The 22615-nt window shown below is 43.8% G+C and overlaps 2 protein-coding genes across 7 annotated transcripts in view; one reads left to right on the top strand and one right to left on the bottom strand.

Annotated features, from left to right (window-relative positions):
• Window positions 1–1687: 1687 nt before the first annotated feature.
• On the bottom strand, window positions 1688–22571 carry LOC141803379 (uncharacterized). 3 transcript variants are annotated; one of them, XM_074687364.1, is made up of 7 exons: window positions 22416–22571; window positions 21323–21658; window positions 18085–18673; window positions 17788–17834; window positions 13776–13909; window positions 3503–3669; window positions 1688–2722 (listed from the first exon to the last, which is right to left on the bottom strand). In XM_074687364.1, the coding sequence occupies exons 3-7, from the start codon at window positions 18568–18570 to the stop codon at window positions 2555–2557; spliced, it is 1002 nt and encodes a 333-aa protein (XP_074543465.1). In that variant the 5' UTR covers window positions 18571–18673; window positions 21323–21658; window positions 22416–22571; the 3' UTR covers window positions 1688–2554. The 3 variants fall into 3 exon arrangements, with proteins under 3 accessions (XP_074543465.1, XP_074543466.1, XP_074543464.1); XM_074687365.1 differs by lacking the exons at window positions 21323–21658; window positions 22416–22571 and adding an exon at window positions 21929–21968; XM_074687363.1 differs by lacking the exon at window positions 22416–22571 and having other exon boundaries at window positions 21323–21686.
• The window catches only part of bag6l (BCL2 associated athanogene 6, like), a 75889-nt gene continuing 75374 nt past the window's right edge, over window positions 22101–22615 (top strand). The window contains exon 1 of one of the 4 annotated variants that reach the window (XM_074687340.1): window positions 22101–22375. The gene's annotated coding sequence lies outside the window, so the exon portion shown is untranslated. The remainder of the gene's footprint in view (window positions 22376–22615) is intronic. The other 3 variants (XM_074687339.1, XM_074687337.1, XM_074687335.1) reach the window with 3 other exon arrangements.

Here is a 22615-nt window from a genome sequence, read left to right as displayed (position 1 = left end):
GGACCCTGTCTTGCGAAGAAATTCTCTGAAGATGAAACAAGTCTACAGAGTTCCATGTGAAATAACTATGTGCAAGTAAATCCTGTAACTGATGCATACCCTGAAAACTGTAAATATTATACATGTTTTAGTTTTGGAATCATAATGAATGTATTTCACAATAGTGACCACTCCATGTCTATTTCTGATATTATCCTGTGTGTTTCAGAGAGTCCTTGAGCTAGAGGTGGCTGCAGTGGAGCACCAGTTTGTCTTTATTGATGAGGATGGATTCAACCTCATAAAAAGACGTAGAAGGGGAAGGAACATCATTGGTCATTTTGTGTTTTGAGTGAAAAAAACAAACAAACAAAAAAAATCTAAAATATTTTGCAAGAAGTGTCACACTGAACACAAAAAGTCCCGAGTCATGATGAATATTATGTAATCACAGTGTTTTACACTGAGCACATCAGTGTTCAACTGGTTCATATAATTGTTTGTTCATATAGTGGTTTGTGTGTGTCATTTGGAGACAAAACAACATTTTGAGAAGAATAAACACTGTTTTGGATGTAAAGTTTCATTTTGCAGGAGAATTGAGGGGTTTTGAGAAACGTGTGAGTGATTTTTTGATTTGTGTGTAGAGTTCTGAGAATATGAGGCATCCTTTCAGAAAATGTGTGTAAACAATTGAGAAAAACTAAGATAATTACAGAAATAAATTGACTCACCAACAAGCCACCCATCGCACACAGTAGCAGCTTGCAGCCTGGATTACCCTCAGGAACCTGAAGTGTCTGATGAGCCAGTTGGCATAGTGGTCCAGTAAATTCTCTCTGTCTCTGAACACGTGCTCTCCTCTTATTCCACCATTTACAGAGTCTTCTCAATCTGATAAAGCAGTCACTGTGTTAACACTATTTTTTACAACCCTCTGCGCATGCTTTCATATCCACTAATGTGACTGCAGACTGGTGGGTGTCTTAGTTGTGTTAACTGTTTCCCAGCATCACCTCTAAGTATCGCCAAAAGTCAACAGCTGTAGAAACGTGTGTACGCCAGCCATGAAGTTGCTGTGAGGCACCGTACATTTCCACGGTCATTTCACTTTTGTCATTTCAGTCGAGACAGATGTCTGTCTAACATGAGTCTGGTTCTGTCTGAAGTTTCTGCCTGTTAAAGGGAAGTTGTTCCTCTCCATTGTAACTTGCTAAATGCTGCAAAGTCCTGTACTCATGGTGGATTAAGATAAGATAAGACTCCTTATCTTGTCTTGATGTTGGGTTTCTGCTAATAACATTTTATTAACATTTACGGGTCTAGACCTGTAAATGTTTTTGTAAAGTGTCTTGAAATAACATTTGTTATGATTTGGAGCTATATAAATAAAGATTGATTGATTGATTGACTTTTCATACATCTGAACTTTGCCGTCAAAAAGAGTGTGTGCCATGTTTTTGTGCGTAGACACTCTTTGTACATGAGGCCCCAGATCTTCATCCTTGTGGATTCTCCAACTGAGGGTCTCTCAGCTCACATCAGAGCCCTCCTCTCCAGCTGTATCCAAGCATGCTTTGCAGAAGCAGGTAAACGTGGGTCTACCTTTTCAGAAACACCGAGCCAGACTGATCAGGAAGAAAAACAGGTTTTATTCTTCATACTCAGACGCCACACCCACCATCACAACACACACACACACACACACACACACACACACACGCTAGAACAGAGCAAAACACTAAGGGAGGGTTCACACTCACTCAGTCTTTGTGTGATGGGCTTCATGAGATAGAAAGTTCCCTGAGCTCAGGTTTCCTTCTTCCCCTGACCTTTGACCTTTCAGCTCAGAGCTCCCTCAGGATTACTCCCTCCCCCTCTGTGTGTCAGCAGAGAAACTCAGAGCAGGGCTAATGGAGAGTTAGAGTGGGCCGTGGAGAGGGAGGTTAATGATTGAAGAAGAGTTTTACACTGAGAGGAAGAAGCCTGACTCAACCTAACCTGCAGCTCACTCATTACCAACTGAAACCAAACTAAACACAGATTTCAGATCCTTCACTGCTAAGGTCAACTGCTGAATGCTCCAGGCTGTAAGCATTTTAGTCTGCCATATTTGTAACTTCCTCTTTAGAATGGATGATAGAAGTTGATGTGTTTTTTTCCTGTTCTGTTATCATGTGAACTTTTTTGCCCTTTTATTGCTGCTAAATGTACATTTTATGTTCTGGTTTCTCAAACGCCAGGCCAGGGACAAGATTTAGAAACTAGCATTTGCTATAAACTGTACAGCGCATCAGATGCATACTTTGTTATGAAGTGGTGGCAAATCAATTCAAATTCACTTCATCTTCAGGGATCACTTTAGTGTGACAGGAGCAGTTTAGAGTCAGGAGACAAGGGACAATAGGAGCAAGCTGAGCAGAGACTGGAACAGGGCACAGGGAGGTTCAGGGTTCATCTGGAGTCCTGCTCTGAAACTCTTTCTGATGACTTTGTCTTTACACAAGTCCTTATATCTCTTAAAAAAAAAATCCTTTTAGAGAGTCCAGGTTTGTCTCAGTCCACGGGTATGTGTCTAGTCCTGGTGCAGCAGAGACAGGTAGATGCTGGACTGGAGGAAGCGGGGGTAACAGTCCATGTCCAGCAGGGAGTAGATACGGTTCTGGGCGTGCTTCAGGGAGGTGTGGGAGGGAGCCTGCAGCAGGGCCAGTGTCAGATCTCGAGTCTTACTGTCTAGGTTGACCTAAGACACAGACACACAGACAGTCCAGATGAAGCTTCACTTAATGGTAAAATGGTAAACAGTAAATGGACCAGTACTCTGTGACCTCTCAAAGCGCTTCATATCTTTACACTGAAAGCCTCGTTCACCCATCCACACCACATTCACACACTGATGGCAGAGGTGTCTGTTAGTCAGTCTGTCAGTTCACCGAGTGTAATTCCCTCCAAGCACAAAGACACAAGTGGCTTTCTTTTCACTGATTTATTTACAGCTTAGTCCACAAACAAAACAAAAAGACTCATAGGCTACAAATAAATCAGTGCTGTCTGCTAGATGTCATGATCTTCATGCACTGTCTGCATGACCACTCTGTCACTCTCTATGCTCTGTTTGCCACAGCTAAGCACAGGCAATTTTTAAAATAAAACATTCCCTTGAAAATCGAACTGCCCACAACATACAACAGAAAACACTAATAAAATTAAACCATAAAACTTAAACATGTTGTAACAACTTCCAAAACTGCAACAATTAGTCCTAACACACCCATCCACACACCCCTGAACAATGGCGGTAGCAAATCAGGGTTCAGTGTCTCGCTCAAGGACACTTCAGCATGTGACTGCAGGAGCTGGATTTGAACCCCCAAACTTCCAACCTTCCAATTCAGAGGCAACTCTACTGTACCCATTTGCTGACAGCTGGTCTCAGTCAGACCCAGAACCAGAGCAGACTGCACAGAGCTTAAGATTTAGTAAAGTGAAGTAAGTGTGTGTGTGTGTGTGTGTGTGTGTGTACCTCTCTGGGGGAGCCTGGCTGGATATAAGTGGTGCTGATGTCCCGGGCTCTCCTCTGCAGACTGAAGTTATTGGAGGAATGTTTGTACTGCTCACAGGCCAGGTAAAACTGAAGGTTCTCCTCACTGAACTCTGAGCGCAGGAACGCGCTGAACACCGACACACCCGCTACACACCACCACAGAGAGAGAAAACAACACAAAGCACATGAGCTGGAGAGAAAAAGGATTCAGAGCAAACTGTGCAACTATACAGCGCAACACAGGAGCCCCACAGAAGTGAACCAGCATGTAAAGGGGGGCCTAAGTGAGTGAGTTAAAGGACATATCGCAGGTTAAAGACAATTGTTAAGAAATTGATTGGAAAATACCTTAAAAATAATGTCCTGAAAGAAATTCCTTAAGTAATAAACCACAGGGTCCCCTGTAGACGTTTCAGTACTTCTGCGTTAAAAAACGGCATTTGAACGTGACGTCACAATCAAGTCCCGCTGCTTCTACCGTAGTTTAACATAATCCAACATGGATCAGACTGTCACTCCTGTCAATGAAGAGGAAGAAAGTCTGTATCTATCCATATGATGGTCCTCAGTGTTAGATTATGATCCTGTGAGGGAAGATGGAGACCAGGAACAGAGCAGGATTAGGAGGAATACGGCTGTAGGAGAGCAGACAAGCCGTTCCACTTTTTAAACCGATCTGCTCTCAGAAGGTGGAGCTATAACACTGCAGATTGTTGATTGGTAGGAAGAATCATCACTTACTGTGCAACAGAAGCTGCATTTTTCCTGGCGGCTCACAGTCTTCTTTGAAACAAAGCTTGATTGCACTTTGCACCAAAGAGTCACATGCCAATTATAAAGAGGACAAAATGCTGGACGTCTTCCATCACTGCTCTTTGTTTACTGTGTCGCCATTCTCTTTTTCCTTGGATCTATTAGCGGGGTACACTGTGTGGTGCTACTATGGCGTCACTCTACTTTGTTTCTGATGCGGTTGTCGGCATCCAGCTTACACACCGCCTACCACAAGGGGGCATCGTTGGCGGTTGAAACGCAAACAGGGCCAGGCTTAACCAAGCCAATCTGTACCAAACCGTTCTGATCTAAACTGAACGGCTTGGTGGAAACAGGGCTCTTGTTAACTTCTGTCACCAGGAGCCGAGCTAGGGGCTGCTGCTGCTTCGGATGAAGTTGCAGTTGTCTGACGGGACATCAACTGCGTCAGTCTCACCTAGCTCCGGTATCCCATCCTGAACTCCATCCACAGACTTTATAAAGTAGACTCCATCATATCAATCTTCCCGTCGAGAAATGGGCCCCACAGATGACTATTGTTTTTATGACCAATGCAGCAATGAAGTCCCGTCTTGTCAGCTGCACAAAACAAATCCAAGCACGAAATCTAACTCACTGAAAAAGTGGACTGGATGTCCTGTTAAGCTAGTATTTCTGCATCCATCAATCCAAACACATCAGAATCCTCTTAATGAATTGGCAAATTAAATAATACTTTGGAAGAAACACAATAAACACGACCCCAAATGCCTGATTTCACTCATGGTAACCTGATATTTACGTTGGCTCGAATCGGATAATGGAATGCAGACCCTTTTGTAACATTGATGAATCAATGTTGAAAAAACAGCCATTTAAACAGCTTTGCCGGAAAAAAAAACACTTCTTCTTCTAAATTTGTGCCTTTTTTCTTGAATAACATACAAAATCCGTGGTTGACTTATTTACCAGACCATATTAAGCGTTAATGAAAAAAATTAACCTCCAATATGCCCTTTGGCATAATGTATGTACACTTGGTTGAGTCCCACTGTAAACAAACGCCGGCTTGCGGTTTTGTTTGACAAACCGCTCAGTCGCCCTGTCACTGGTGTTCATTAAGGATTAGGAACAAATGGAGTTTGGGGCGAAAAGGAGGAAACAGGACCAACAGGCGGACATTTGCCTTTTTTTTTCGCACTTTCTGCACTGGTTTTGGCACGAAATTGTCACTGCACCAACATGAATCTGCTGACACCTCACCCTGGTGCGCCATCATACCCGTCTCTGCGCAGTCTACCAAATTGTCAAATTGGCAGTGCATGGCGGTGCGCCGCAGGAAATTAGCACTGCGCAGGGTGCGCCAGGCTTGCGCCCCCTGCGCTGTTCCACGAAATGTTTTCAACTGGTTTACAGCACTCGGAGGAAAACAATGTCACTGTCGCACAAATTAAACAGCTGACAGGACTCATTCAGACACACCTGGGCACACTCACTGATAACTTTGGCCGGTATTTTCCAAAGGAGAGATATGAAATGTTTAGTCATAAAAGGTGGATTCAAGACCCATTTGACTTTGAGAGTCCAGAGTCACTGCTAGATCTTGGACTGACACCAGCAGCAGAAGCGGAGCTGTTACAGCTGTGCAGTGATGTCACTCTGAAAAAGCGACATGAACGCATGCCATTATCCTCATTCTGGATAAGCATCGCATCAGAATATCCTTTCCTGAGTAAGTCTAGCATTTTGCTTCTTGTCCCTTTCACAACCACAAACAAATGCGAAGTGGGATTCTCTGTGTACACAAAAAATAAGACAAAATACCGAAACAGACTGGATGCTGCGCCTGATATGCGTGTTGCTCTGTCATCTTGTACACCTTATTGGGATACAAGTCTAAAAGGCAAACAGGCTCACCTGTCACACTAAAATTGTAATTGGAAAAAAAAGTGTAAAGCTGGACAGTAATATTTGGAGTAGGCCTAAAAATATTTGTGGCAAATATAATCCAAAATGGGCCAAAAGTAATTTGATGAGGATTACACCTGATGTTGGATTGTTTCCTCTGTTTTGTTTGATGTTTTGCTGAATGAGCTGAATTTATTCACAAGCTTGTAAATAGTTATGAATTTTGGGGAAACAGTTGTTTTTCCTATTTGTGAATGTTTATTCTCTAAGAATAAGGCAAGAAAGCTCATTTTAAGCATACTGTATATAGGCACTATATGATGTGACAGTTGAGTGTTAAAGTAGGCTACACAGTTAAAAATGTATTTAGTGTTTTGGTGAAAGTATGAAATCAAATTTAGAAATGTTAAATACATTTATTCCATTGTTTTAAAGTATTTGCAAAGTATAAGCGAACGAAAAAATGTGCAAAATTTCAATGCATTTGTTGAACATGTCTCACTGGCCTGGCTGGTGTGAAGATGAAAGATGATGAGGAGGCATGATTAAAGAACTTTTTTTGCTCAATAAATTTGTCAGTTGATTTAAAAATTAGGATTAGGATTTGGATTGGGTCGACATAGCTTGTACCTCCACAAAAGTGGGTCCCCATGAAAAAAGTTTGGGAAACACTGATCCAGTCCATTTTTGGAGGGATCAGATTGCATCCTTCTGAACGACTCATCATGAGAAAGACAAAAGCTGACCGCAGCAAGAAGCTGAATAAAGCCTTAAATGCAGATGAGGGACAACTACCCTCGGAGCAGGATGAGCACGCCGCTTTAGCCACTGAGCCAAGAAACGAAACTGAGCCAATTGATGTACTTTCTGCAATGCAGAATATGAGCAAAATGATGGCTGACTTGTTTGATGCACTAGAAGTATCTCTTGCATCCACCCAGGCTTCTTAATTGACACTTGGGAACTGTGTAAAAGAAATAGAGAAAGCCAGCTCTGACTACAACCGTCGCCTTTCCACCCTGGAGCAGACATGCACAAAAATTCTTGCAGAAAACAGAGCGCTTCTTCTTAAGATGATAGACCTGGAAGCTCACTCCAGGTGTCAAAACATCAAAATTGTTGGTCTCCCTGACAAGATAGAGAGTGGTCGCACCACGGAGTTTGTGACAGTTTATTTCAGAGCTTCTTGTTGCAGCTAACTTCATGGAGCCACTTGAAGTTGGTCGTGCTTACCATATGGGAAAGCAATCCTCTGGCAAAGACACGCGGCCGCACGTAATGATGGCCTGGATCTATCATTTCCAGATGAAGGAGGAGCTATGCAACTGGCCTGTCAACAATTTCCTCTGCACCACGACGGCAAGGTAATTCCCATTTTTCCTCATTACCCGGCGGAGGTGATGAGAAAAACGAGAAGCTTTCCACTGTGTCCGTAGGAAGATTCGGGAGGCTGGTGGAAGGTCAGGCTACGATAACCGACGAAGCTGTGTGCGTGCCACAGTGACTTGGATCAGGTGTTGTCGTCGCCGCGGGAAGCTGAGGCTTTTGCAGAAACTTTGTTGACACATTTACTGACCTGGAATTTGTCTGGTACGTGTCTCTTACAGTGCAGCTACATAAGGCATGGACATTCTCATGACCACCACTGCTTACTTGACTTACATTTGAGAGGGAGCCATGAGGTTAAAATGTTAGCTTAGCCTTAGTTTGACGGTTCATACGGTCCAGCAACCTCTGTGTGTGAGCATTTTGGGTCCATGCTCTCACTAGGGGTGTAATGATCCATTGATATAGATCGATACATTGATTGGTTAAGCAATGATCCAATCACATCGATGGAAAGTCAAAACATCGATCAACATCGTGACCTTTAACGTACGCCTTTATTTTGAAATCCCGACCGGACACGCATGTCCGTTCCGCGAGTCGTTCTGAAGTTTCCTCTCAAGCCTCACGCACTCAGCGTATGAGACACTCATTTGAACCTTTCCACTCTCTGACACGTCACGCCTGATATTTCCTTTGCTGTAAAATGTACTGTTTGGTGCCCACCGAGTCACACCGCTGTAGGTGAACGTGTAGCAAGACGCTGTTAGCATCACAGAGCTAAAAGGGAGCCAGACATATCGGCCAATCATTAAATAGCTCTCCTGTATCCCGGTGAGATACGGTCGACCTGACTGCAGAGGATGCAGGCTGCACACACGACAGGAGTGCATCATCACACGACTGCAGTGAGTAATCTCATAACTTGATTTCGTAGCGCACTGATTAATGAAATTTCATACAGTTAAAAAGTAAAACGGCGAGAGCTTAGTGTCATTCCTCCTCCACATCGACTATTACACAGAGAAACAAAGTCTGATCACACTGACATACAAACTGTGCTTATCAGGCATCACAGTAAAAAAAACTATCAATGTTAAGTTAGTTAAGCTGATAGTTCAGGTTTAGGTTTAATTAAAATCAAAACTTCACATTTTTGGTTTGATAGAAAATGGTCAAATGTTGGAGGTCAATAATAAAGTTTGTTTAATCAGTAATTTTTAATTATAGTGTTGCATCATTACTTGATATAAGAATCAAACATTACAGTATAACAGTCAGACCCATAAGGTAACTGTGGGGGTAAAAAAGCACCTTACCTGAATTTAACCAGTTTTAATTTTAAAACATAATCAGATCATACAGATGGCTATAATCCTCTACAAACTATCATACCCAAAGGTCAGCACATCGCTCCACATTTCAGTAATAAAACTATCAAAATTGTTTTGTATTTCTTTCTTGCCTCAGGTGAAATGTTGCTGATTGTGTTCAGTGAGGACATAATATCATCTTAAATCGATCGAAGGCCCCTGAATGGTATCGTATCATATCGTATCGTATCATGACAGCCTTGGTGATATCGGCAAATATCATATCGTTGTCCAAAGTATCGATATCGTATCGTCATAAAACTGGTGACCTACACCCCTAGCTCACACCTTGTTTGGGAAAGTGAAGTTGGGTGAGGGGGGTATTGTTCATAAGGTTCTGGTTTACTCTGTACTTTTATTATTTTTGTTTTCTTTGGGCTGCATGTATGTACACTGGCACAACTTCAGTCTTATATGCATCTTAGTTTACTTCCAGTAGGTGGTGGCAGCATTACTTTTACCAGTGTGCCAAGGTGTTTTCTCATTTAAATGCCCTTTCTTCTGATATTATTTACTTGCAGGACACTCACATTAGCTCTATAAAAGAAAAAAAAAAATTAAGATGTTCCTGGGTTAGCCAAGTTTTCCAGTCCATGTTGTCCAGTAAAGCCCCGGGAGTGGCAATTTTGATCCACAAAACTGTTCTATTTAGGGCTTGTTTCCACCCTGAGAAACCCTGACAGCAGATAAGTCTTGGTGACAAGTCGTTTCATCTCACACTTTTGAACGTTTACACCCCAAATTTTGATGACCCAACCTTCTTCAGGATAGTATTTGGTTTACTCTCCAACCCCTCAGACACACATATTATAACTGGTGGCAACTTTAATTGTGTGTTTGATAGTTTTTTGGACAGATCAGCAAGTACAACACCATTAACTGCATCCTCCACAATGCTGAATCTAGACGATGCCTGGAGGCTGCAGTGTCCCACAGAAAAAGATTATTCATTTTTCACCAAGACAGAAGTCATTTTCAGGAATAGACTATTTCTTACTAGATTCCAGTTTGATATCGAATGTGATCTCCACAAAGTATCATAATATTCTAATCTTAGACTATACAACCTCACTAGCCCCCGACTTCAACCACAAAAAACAACAGTATGACTGGAGCTTCCATCCATCTTTGCTCTCAGATGCATCATTCGAGCAGTTTATGTCTGCTAAGATTTCAGAATTTGTGGAAACTAATGACAACTTTGAGGTCAGTGACTCTATCTTGTGGGAAACTTTTAAGGTAGTGATCAGTGGGCATACAATTTCATTTGAAACTGCAGCAAGAAGGAAAAAGCAACTTTTAGAGATAGAGGGTTAATTATCACAGCTGGAAACATCTTAAAGGTCCTCTTCAAACCCTTCTATTTTACAGAATATTCTAAAGTTAAAGTATGAATATAACACCATTTTATCTAACCAGGTGAGGGGCCAGCTGTTTAAATTAAGGCAAAAACGTTTTGTACAAGGGTACAAAGCACAAAAGATATTGTCCAGGCAGCTGAGAGGTTTATAGGCTAGTAGAGCCATTCATAAAATTAGATCGAAGTCTGGGGAAATATATATACATCAAAAGCAAATGGGAAGGCCTCAAGTTGGCTTGGAGGTCTAGATCTCCCTAAGCTGAGCAAGACTGCACAGGATGCTATAAACTCAGATTTACCATCCAAGAAATGTTAGATGCTATAAGATCATGTCCTATTGGTATGACTGCAGGTCCAGATGGTTTCAGCAATGAATTTTATAAAAAATAATAAAGAAAAACTCTAAAAGGATAGATCCCCTCCTGCTGAGGATGTTTACCTTTTCATTTGAAACACATACATTTTCAAATACTCTACTAAGCCAAAACCTCTTTAATACATAAAGAGTGCAGGGATCAGACAGAACTTTCATCTTTTTGACCTTTTTCCTTGTTAAACTGTGACATGAAGATTTTTTACAAAACTATTAGCAAATAGGTTAAACAATAATTAAACTTCTGTTGTCCATACTAATCAAACAGGCTTGTCCCTAACATGTATTCTTTTTTCAATGTTAGAAGAAGAATGAACATAAGGTATCACAAATTTGAGAAATGCCATAAGGTTGCCGCCCTATGCTTGGATGCAGAGAAAGTGTTTGACCAGTTGAAAACACTTGAGGAGTTTGGATTTGGTAACAGATTTGTTCCATGGATTGGATTCAGTTAATATATGCGCAGCCATCTTCCTCCATTCTTACTAACAGAGAAAAATCAAACTCCTTTTCAATACACCATGAAACTAGACAGTGGTGTCCCCTCAGCCCCCTGTTATAGAGCCTCTCGCCATCAGTATTAGACAGCACTCTGACATTAAGCCTATCCAGCTGGGAAATGTGGGCCATCACCTTCCCTTGTATGCAGATGATGTTGTAATTTTCCTTTCACAGCCTGAGCAGTCAATTCCAACTTTGCTGATCTCACAAAGTCATTTGTTGAGGTATCAGAATACACAATAACTGGCAAAAGAGTGAATTTATGCCCCTTGGTGCTCGAAATCAGAATTCTTACTCAATCTTCCCATCAAAATTACAGATAAACTGGAGTACCTTAGTGTTATCAAGAGACCCCAAATCAGTATTTAAATATATTTTCTTGGAAGAGGTTGAGAAATTAATAAGAGACATTGACAAGTGGTGCATTCTCCCTCTTTCTATGATGGGTTGCATAAATACTATCAAAATGGTCTCCCTTCCAAGAATTCTGTACCTTATTCAGAATCTCCCTATTTTTCAGACTAGATTCTTTTTCACATCAATAGATTCAATATTAATGCCTTTTATTTGGAGTTTTGAAGCTCATAATATGGCAGGAAATCATGAGGAGCGCCAAACAGCCAGACACCTCTATTTAATCACCAGTTTATTGTAATCATGTGTTCCTCCTTCTCCTTCTTCTGTCGTATGTCCTTAGACCTCCAGCTCCGTTGCAGCAAGCCAGTCCAGCGTGTCACTGTCCAAGTCTTTTAAGCCACGATCTCCATTTGGTGGCCGATATATGGGGCAGCTGGAAGTCACGTACTCCATAGTCTGTGGTGTATCCCCGCATTTGCAGTGGGCATTCTCTGTGAGACCCCACTTCTGCATTGCAGCACCAAAGCAACCGACACCGGTCCTCAAGCGGTTGAGGGTTGTCCACTCCTTACGGGGAAGATGCTGGCCAGGAACATCTGTTGGGTCCTCAATGAGCAGGTGAAGTTGTGATGGTAGTGCTGCCTTTCACTGGTCCCTCCATTTTGCCTTCACCCAGGAAGCCTTGGAGGTGTCTGCAGGTGTTATACGGAGCAGTTCCTTGGCGTGTGTGGCAAAGGGGCGTCAGGACTTGAGCCATGTCTGCTGTGGTGTCTCCGTGACAACGGAGGAGGTGGGACTCACACTGCTGAGCCTTCCGAGCGAGGGCAAGCGTGGCTACTTCTCGTCTGACCTCTGCTGGAGCGATTCCAGCGAGGACAGGCAGTTGGTTAATTGGGGTGGCTCGTAGGCATCCAGAGACAGTCCGTAGGGCAGTGTTGAGGGCAGTATCCAGCTTCTTAACATGAGGGCTGCGGCTCCAGACTGGGGCGCAGTACTCAGCGGAGGGAAACACCAAGGCCTCAGTGGAAATGTGTAGTGTCTTGGTGGTGGCTCCCCATGTGGTACCGGCTAGGCGCCGTATCAGAGCGGCACGAGCGGTGGTCTTGCCTTTGACACTGTCGATATGTTGCTTAAAAGACAGGGTCTGGTCCAGCTTCACTCCGAGGTATGTCGGGGAGGACTGGGACTGTAGTCGGAAATTGTCAACCATGATGTTTATATTGCAGTTGGCTTCCTTGTTGTACAAGTGGAACATTGTTGACACAGTCTTTTCAACACTGAGCTTGAGGCGCCAGTCCTTCAAGTATGAGGACAGGATGTTCATGTCCTCAGAAAGGCCCTCCTCTACTGCTTCCCAAGATGGTTTCCTGAGTAAGATGGCCAGGTCATCTGCATAGCTGTACTTCTGTGATGTTGTTTCGGGTAGGTCGTAGATGTAGATGTTGAACAGAAGTGGTGCCAGTACTGAACCCTGCGGGACACCATTCCTGGGCTTTCTCACCCTACTGCTTTGGCCATTGCTGGTGTGGAGCCGAAAGCTGCGGTTGCTCAGTATGTTCATGAAGAAGCTCACCATGTGCTTATCTGGGATGGTCTCCAGAAGCTTCATGTGGAGCCCACGTAGCTAGACAGTGTCGTAAGCAGCTGTGAGGTCCAAGAAGACAGCACCAGCCTTCTCTCCTGCCTGGAAGCTTTCCTCTATGTCGTGGCACAGAAGCGTCACCTGGTCTGTTGTTGACCTACTGCTTCGGAAGCCAGCTTGTTCTTTTGGCAGCTGGGGGTCGATGACTGGGGTGAGGCGTGCCAGGATCAGGCGCTCTCTGTGCAGTGCACTATCATGTATAGTATGGCAATTGCTAAGAAAGTGATAGTAAATATTTGGAAGTCTGACACTGTGCCCCAGTTCAGGACCTGGTTAACTGACTTCACAGCTGTACTACACATGAAGAAAATCCAGTAATGTTTGATGGGCAATCTTACAAAATTTTTCAGTATTGGCAGCCTTTTATTGATAATCCTGCCCAATTTGTCTGAGTTGGATAATACTTCATTGTAATGCTTAGCCCTAAACTCTTTTCAAACACTTTCCTCAAAAGAAATACTGAACTAGTAATGCAATGTAACATATGATCATATAAGCCCTGTCTTGTGTGTTTTGTCTTTTTTTTTTCCTTCTGACTTTTTTCTATATATTCTGTTAAACCCTTGAAAATATTAATGAAAACATGATTTAAAAAAAAAAACTCAGTCTCAAAAAACATTTATCAACAGTCTGTGGGATCAAACCCTTTACAGACTCACTCTGACTGGACAGCAGGGCGTTCAGAGACTCTGCCCACTTCTCCAGCTCCTCCCTGTTGATGGCCCTCTTCTTACTGTGTCCCACCTGACTCCACTGACGCATGAAGTGCAGCCGAGAGCGACGTTCCATGGGACTAAGGAGACAATAGACAGAGTGAGTTAGGATGGCATAAGGAGTGGAACAGTAGGGGGAATAGGAGGAGGACAGGAGGGGAACAAGTGGACAAGAGGATGGAAGGGGGACGGGGGAGGACGGGATGGGAACAGGAGAGGAATAGGAAGGAATCAATAGGACAGTAGAAGGAAACGGGGAGGACAGGGAAGGACAAGAGGAGGATAGGATGGGGACAGGGAGAACAGGAGGACTGAGAAACAGGAAGACAGGAGGGGAATGAAAGGGGTGCAGGATAGGGCTGCACGATTATCGCAATCGCAATGTCGGCACATGCAATTACGTAATCACAAAGGAGGTTATCGCAATCGCAATGTCAGCACATGCAATTCAGATTTTTCTCCATGATAACCGAGCAAGTCTGTAGACTCATCATGACACAACTTTTTTTATTAAATCGCAAGCACAATCGCAATCGCAATATTGTCCACCTAATCGCAAATCGCACCTTTTCCCCAAATCGTGCAGCACTAGTGCAGGAGGCAGAGTCCTGCACTGGGACGGGTACCCGCAAAAACAGCTGATTTGCGGGTGTTTTTTTTTTTTTTAATTTTCCCAGGTTCAGATCTGGGTGGAAAAAACAACATGCGGGTCGGGTCGCGGGTTTTATTTTGACACATCAAAATTAATATAAAATAATAATAAATACAATAAAATAAAAACGTAAGTTGTAAGCTGGTTGTAAGGCTGTGATCACATAGACTGTAAAAAACATGGACCTCATTCATAAATCCGTAACATGGTGGAAGGCTGAGCCACGCTATCCAGTTCTTATAATACATCCATGGTTGTGACATGATCTCGGCTCGTACCTGCTGAGCGTCGCTTAAGTCTGGACAGAAAGTAAGTCTACTATTGCACATGTAAAGATCCTTTTAAGAGATTAAGTTGAAAAGCATTCAATGTAAAAAACGAGTGACTTCACAGTTGTATGTGAGAAGATCACAGAGGGTTGATGATGGAGCTGAAGTCAGGCTTTTATTGGAAGAGTTGCTTCATTCAGGTGCGTTGTTTACTCACTGGCATCTGAACTATGGCGATATACCGTTCAATTTTCAGAAAATATGACCTAAATCATTACTTAAATTAAGATTAAGGGTCGGGCTGCGGGTCGGACTGCGGTCGGGCTGCGGGTCGGGCTGCGGGTTGGCTGCGGGTCGGACTGCGGTCGGGCTGCTGGTCGGGCTGCGGGTCGTGTTTCAACGGGTCGGATCGGGTTGCGGTACTAATCGGGCTAATGCCCGGGTTTGCGGTTCGGGTGCGGGTTTGTACGTCCCCGGGTCGGGTCGAGGCGGGTCGGATCATGAAAATTGGACCCATGCAGGACTCTGGCAGGAGGAGGACAGGAGGAGGATGGTAGATGAACAAGGTTAGGACAGGAGGGGAACAAGGACATAAATAAATGTAAATAAGGCCAATAACACGTTTGTGAACACTTGTAGCGGAGTAGATAAGTGCTACAATCTTTCATTTTATGATAAAAGCGTGAAAAATGGCATGAACACTCTTCATGGCTCACTTGACAAGAAAATCCACAGAGCCAATTGAAATTTCAAGATGGTAGCCATTTTTCAAGATGGCCGACACCTTAGTGCAGCAGTTTAGTAAAATAATGGTTTATTTAGTGATAAAAGCTTTATCAAGCAAGAATTGGCATGAGCAGTCTCAGTGGGTCACTTGACAATAAGCCACCCACAGTCACTGGAAATTTCAAGTTCGCAGCCATTTTTCAAGATGGCAGATACCTTAGTGGAGCAGTTAAGGTCCATTTTCTCTTAGAAATGTAAGTATTTTTTATTAAGGGTGTTTTGATGTCATTTTATTTTAGACTATGCTAAAGAACAACTTTTAACACATCAAAATACAATTATGTTGATCATAGATTAGAAAAGAGTGTGTATCTGCTCTACCAGGGCACACTGGTGATATATCACTGCTGTTAAACTCAGAATGGGGTTCAATGTCAGCTAACTGAAAGTTAGTATCCCAAATACTGTCTGATTTACCCCAAAACAGTTAGATAGCCGCACCTGAAAAGACAGGTTGTGCCAGCGCAGGAGAGCCGAGCCAAGGTTAATGGAGTTGGTGTAGATGCAGATCGGATGGGATTTAAATGGCATTGGGTGGACGATCGGACTCAGTGAATGTCCCTCTGCAGTTAAGGATAGTGACCTGCAAGCTTTGGAGAAATTTGTTGTGCTAATGTATGACAGGTCCAGTGATGTCACAACTGTGAACGAAGCCAGGCTTGATCTCTTTGCCAGAAAGCAAAGACAATATGACTCGATCCCACCAACCCATGCAGCACTCACAGAGCATGCAAAACGTGCTTTATGAGGCTGGATATGTGTGGGGGCAGGCATTGAAGCAACAGCCACAAATGCTGAGCCCATCCAACTGGGGATGGGTGAAACAGGACGAGGAGTGGAAAGTCTTCTGGACAGCCCTTCCACCTATTGCAGAGAGTTGTTGGGAGTTGACCAAATGTAGGTGCACCAAGGCATGTACTGGAAGGAGTAAGTGCTTCAGATACGGACTCAGTTGCACAAGTCTATGTAGTTGCCCCTGCTAGAACCTATTTGCATGTATCTTTTGCCGAAGTTGTTCTCTGTTGTTCTCTGTTTTTAGGTGAAGGCCTATGGCTCGGCTCCCCTCGCTCTTCATTTAATTATTTTTATTTTTTTTGGTCAATAGTTCCATTGTATTGTTTCTGTCTGTCATGGTTCCGTGGCTGTATTAGCCAAAGCTGCTGCTGCATTAATCAGTATTTCTCATTAAATTATTTTGAAACACTGTCCATTCGGCACCACAACTGTGCTAATTTATTTACATTATTTTATCCCACCTCTTAATACTTGACTAATTGAAAGGCTGTTAGCTAAAAAAGAAAAAAGTTTTAAAAAAAATACAAAAATTACAAAAAAAAAAAACAAAAAAAAAAACTCCCTTGTGACTGTTACCTTGTCGTGGTTAGGGAGCTTGTGTACCTTAGTGAACCCTGAGAGCTATTCCAGTGGGAGGCAACTCCTGGCAGGTTTTACCAAACTGGACAGGTCGTGGGCGAAGAGTCAGACAAAACACAGTCAGACAACCTTCCTTGACAGAGCCTTTTGAGGAACCCAATAAGCGTCTATGAGGAATTGTTTCATTTAAAGATCCACATGGCGGCGGGAGTCATCCTGAAAAATGTTCTCCATCTTGAAATTTCCAGTGACTGTGGGTGGCTTATTGTCAAGTGACCCACTGAGACTGCTCATGCCAATTCTTAAGCTTATATCACCAAATAAACCATTATTTTACTAAACTGCTGCACTAAGGTGTCGGCCATCTTGAAAAATGGCCACCATCTTGAAATTTCAATTGACTCTGTGGATTTTCTTGTCAAGTGAGCCATGAAGAGTATTCATGCCAATTTTCACGCTTTTATCATAAAATGAAAGATTCTAGCCAAAAAAAGCAGTTAGCTGCTCCACTAGTGTGAGACATGTGGATACAACAGGTCAAATGGTTGAGGAGGTTCATACAAGGACAGAACTCATGAGGACACGGTGGCACCATGAGGACAAGGGACACCATGGGGACAGGGGACACCATGAGGACAGGGTGATATCATGAGGACAGGAGACACCATGGGGACTGGGGACACCATGAGGACAGGGTGATAACGTGAGGACATGATGGCACCATGAGGACAGGGGATGCCAAAAGGACAGGGTGACATCATGAGGACAGGGTGGCACCATGAGTACAAGGGACATCATGAGGACAGGGTGGCACCATGAGGACAGGGTGACATTGTGAGGACATGGTGACACCGTGAGGAGGACAGCAGCTGCTCACCTGTCTTTGTGTTCTGCACTCAGGTTGGAGTTTGAGGAGTGAGGACTCTGAAACAGAGAAGAGGAGAAATGAGCTGCAGCAGTGAGGCTAGGGAACGAGCCAATCACAGAGCAGTGGTGGATATTCTCAGCTGATATCAGCCAATCACAGCGCACTAAAACACCGGACCTGACCCCTGTCTTTCTATCAGTGTAAATATGGGGGCTTTAGGGACCCCTGTGTTTTCCAGTGACTAACATCAGTTAATCACGGCCCTGAAGGAGGCTCAGGTCCAGAGGACCATTCTCTGGGTCTCACCTGTCCAAACAGACTCTTCAGGTGCAGTTTGGCAGCTGACAGTTTGGGGTGGTGGGATCTGGGCTGAGGCTTGAACGGGTTAGAGAAGGAGGAGAAGGGGGAGGATGGAGGCGGGTCTTCCCTCTCCACGCTCTCTGTGCTGCTCTGATGGTCGGGGGCCAGCTGTCCGTCGCTGTAGGCCCTACAGCCCTCGCTGATCTGGCTCACCCTCAGGTGGGTCTTGTCCAGTTTATGGAGCTGGGTCAGGTCCTCCACACTCACACTCAGCTCCTTGGTCAATTCCTTCTTACCCCCTACACCTCCATCTACTCCAGGCTCCAGAACGGTGGGGGTCACCCTGCCCACACCACCATCTAGCTGATCTTCCTCCAGATAAGACGTGTTGGACTCCCGCTTCCTCTTATGATCCTGACCCTTCAAGGGAACCTTCTTCCAGGGGAGAAAGTCCAGATCCAGGAGGGATCCCTCAGAGCTGAACCTGCGCATGTCTGCTGTTTGAGGAGGAGGAGGAGGAGAAGGAGGAGGAGGAGGAGGAGCACCACAGATGACCTCACGTGGAAGAAGGATGAATGGATCAGAGGTGAAGAAGCTGTAGGGATGAAGAAACACATCAGACAAAACCACCATCATCATCATTATCAGCATCATCATCATCAGAGGAAGAGCTCAGCATTCACAAGAAGTAAAAAGAGGAGGAGGTGGACAGGCAGGCAGACAAACAGACAGGCAGACAGGCAGGCACACGGACAGGCAGACTGACAGACAAGCAGAAAGACAGCCTGGCAGGCAGACAGAGAAGACAGACTGACTGATTGAATGACTGACACAGAGGCAGACAGACAGCCTGGCAAATAGATAGACACCAACAGACATAAAGAGGGATTATTTGTTGGACGGACGGACGGACGGACAGACGGACGGACGGACGGACGGACGGACAGACAGACAGACAGACAGACAGACAGACAGATAGACAGATAGATAGATAGATAGATAGATAGATAGATAGATAGATAGATAGATAGATAGATAGATAGATAGATAGATAGATAGATAGATAGAGAAGCAGAAAGACAGAAAGACAGAAAGACAGACAAAAAAAAAGACAGACAGGGGGACACATAGGCAGACAGACAGGCACACAGTCAGACAAACAGACAGACAAGCAGAAAGACAGCCTGGCAGGCAGACAGAGAAGACAGACTGACTGATTGAATGACTGACACAGAGGCAGACAGACAGCCTGGCAAATAGATAGACACCAACAGACATAAAGAGGGATTATTTGTTGTTCAACAACACTGGATGTGCACAACTTGGTTGCAGAAGCACTGCGGAGTACAATTGTTTGTCAACTGACATGAAGGAGTTAGCCACGAAAAAAAACATTTTTCAACTAAATACCAGCACTTATATAGATGGTAAGCGGCTCCCAGGTTTGTGAAATAGCAGTGAGTGAACAGAAGAAATCAGCAAGTGGACAGATATTGGGTGGACAGACGCTTTTAGTGGAAAAATACAGCGTGTACCCAGAGAGCAATTTAAAGACACAACTGTCACTCGATGCTCGCGACTGCATTATCTGGGACACTTACCAGACTGTGACAGACCAGGATGTAAACATTTGTCAATAAAATAGAAACCCTCTCAGACCAAAAAAAAAAGACAAAGACTGCTGAGACCCGGTTCATAATAAAAGAACCAGAATACTATGTCCAAAGTTATGTATTTACCTGCAGACATAGCAGGTGTTTCAGTGTAAAGTGTGACCCTTTTAATTGGTGACTCTCGGCTGTTAGTCATGGATACTGTGGGCTTGGAGTCACCAGTCAGCATGGTTGCTATAATGTCTAAAACACTGGTTGCTCTGTGACGGTCAAAACTTGATAGGCATTGCCTCTGTTCTATAGTATCATTTCTAAAAACTGACCAAAGAACACCTTACATTTTGATGCTGATAACAGGTAGAATTAAGCTAACTCGTCTGAATGATTGAAGCTAAACGCTGCTTCTGCGGTCAAGATACGTGCACATCTTTATGACAACATAGACTAATAATCCCTCTATAGGAAGACAGATAGACAGGCAGACAGACTGACAGACACACACAGGCAGACAGAAAGACAGACTTTTGTTGACATCATGAACTCTGAATGATTTACAGCCCACAGGGTGCAAAACTTTAAAAATAAAACTCAGACGTGCATGCACACACAGGCGCACACGCACACACACACACACACACACACGCACGCACGCACACACGCACGCACGCACACGCACACACACACCACACACACACACACACACACACGCACGCACGCACGCACGCACACGCACACACACACCACACACACACACACACACACACACACACACACACACACACACACACACACACACACACACACACACACTTACCTTCACTCACACAAAGGTTAAATCATTAACTGAGGTGTCACATCCAGTTACCCTGGCTGAGAGTAGCACCTCCATCTTAAGACGTGTGGGGGGTCTATGGCATTCAGAGTTCAGGACTAAGGATTCTGAGTGCCAAACAAGTGAAAGGCTGAGGAATAAACTCTCAGTTTACCATGAGCGGGCAGAAAACTGTTCTACTGAGCCTGACCAAGACTTGGTTCATAATAAAAGAACCTACAGACTTTAAATCTAAACCACACTTATTCAGCTTTAACCAACACTCTGAGAGATTCATCCAACTCAGGCTGTGAAAATCATGTTTTATGGAGTGTGTAACATGGTGTCAGAGTTATTAAGACACAGTACAGGTGAGTTCCTCACTGTAAAACACCAATAACAACATGTTTTATAACCACAGGCGCTGAAAAAATACACAATACATCAATAATCTTTCCTGTACTCAGTATGGATCACTTCAGTCTGTACACAGGAGAAAATATATTTATAACAACAACAAAAACCATGAATTAATATTACACTTCAGATTATCTAAACAGTCAGAGGTTCAGTTAAGAGGGATGTTTGTCTTTAATATTATTAATACTATTATGTAGGGTTGTACATCTTAGTCATGATCACAGCCCTGTTATTTTGAAGTCTCTATCAGATTAAGATTAGGATCACCTTTGATGTCTGGTAACTTCTCCCTGTATCTTCAAGGTGTTTCTATACTCATACACACTTCATGAACATAACGTCAGCAAACACCACTCCTCACTCACTCTACTGTGCTTTATTAAAGTCACCGTGTGTTTACCTGTTGTTGCTGTAGATTTTGATTTCTCTTCATGGCAGCTCACTAACTTCCCACAGGTCTCACAAGCGACATATGCACGCGAGCCAACAGTGAAGACCTGGATCCCACAGAACAGACGAAAATCACACTATCTGAGAGCCTCCTCGTTCCCGCTCCCGCTCCCGTTGCAGTCTGACGGGGTCCACGGTGTCCCTAAACTTTCCTTTTGCTGTAGGGTGACACTAACAGCCCGCTCACATAAAACACTCTCTGACAGACCACGGGGAAACTTTCTGCCCCTGTCACATGAAGCACACACAGCTACAGCCACACCTTTACCACCGTGTCTCAACACGTCTGTGTCACACACACAGACACACACACACAGGCACACACAGGCACGCACACACACGGGGAGAAAGAGAGAGAGAGAGAGAGAGAGAATCTGAGGTGTGTCTTGGAACACAACCCCTGACACATGCCTCAGTAAACAGAGTGCAGTGTGTGAAAGGATAGGAGAAACAACCCGCCCTTAAAAGTCAGTAATATGACAGCTTTATGTCCACCGACAACAGTTTTATTGAAACAGACAGTAGTATGTGGCTGCGCTGTGTGATTTCTGTTTACCTGATGAAGAGTTAAGGTTAAAGTTAGACGGGGCTAGTATCATAACAGTAATAATCATCTTCTTTGGCTCAAATTAAACGGTTAAGTAAGTTCATTGAGGAGTGGAAACATTAAAAAGCGTTCAGGCGGGAAACAGACACCTGTCGTGTCATCATTGAGCCTTCTGACGCCTTTTATGGGCAACTGAAGCTAATCAGTGAGCTAGATGACGCTTTCATTCATTATACCAGAGATCATCTTTTTCTATGACCTGCCCAGGCGGTTGAAACGTCCCACGGACTCTCCCTGACCCATTGCAGACTCTCCGCTGAACCTTAAGACCAGTACATCTCAGACGGATAATATATTAGGCACCCGGTAAATGGGATTACCTGACATCGTCATCTAGCAGACTATGACAACAACAAAAACAACATTAGTGCCCTAAAGTCAGCCGTCGGTTAGCAGGTAAGCATCTTAATTATTCTGCCAGTTAGCAGGTTAGCACCTTCAGTCTTCAGTCAGTTGTCAGTTAGCATCTTCGGTGATGTGTGATAATGATCAGGTTAGCATCTTCAGTTATTTGTCAGTTTTCGGGTTGGCATCGTAAGTCAGAGGTCAGTTAGCATCTTCGGTGACTTGTGTTAGTTATCAGGTTAGCATCTTCAGTCTGTCAGTTAGCATCTTTAGTGACGCGTGTTTGTTATC

Source organism: Halichoeres trimaculatus, unplaced genomic scaffold (genome assembly GCF_033239565.1).
Source record: "Halichoeres trimaculatus isolate MK-OKI-2021-1 unplaced genomic scaffold, fHalTri1.1 fHalTri1_scaffold_14, whole genome shotgun sequence".
In the NCBI taxonomy this organism is placed as follows: Eukaryota; Metazoa; Chordata; class Actinopteri; order Labriformes; family Labridae; genus Halichoeres; species Halichoeres trimaculatus.
This window is presented reverse-complemented; position numbering and strand designations above follow the sequence as displayed.

Coding starts and splice junctions, on each gene's coding strand:
- LOC141803379 (XM_074687364.1), bottom strand. CDS start 18,570: ATGCGCAGGTTCAGCTCTGAGGGATCCCTCCTGGATCTGGACTTTCTC. Junction 3,670..13,775: donor CGCCCTGCTGTCCAGTCAGA/GTGAGTCTGTAA, acceptor GGTGGTGTGTAG/CGGGTGTGTCGGTGTTCAGC. Junction 2,723..3,502: donor AGCCAGGCTCCCCCAGAGAG/GTACACACACAC, acceptor TCTGTGTCTTAG/GTCAACCTAGACAGTAAGAC.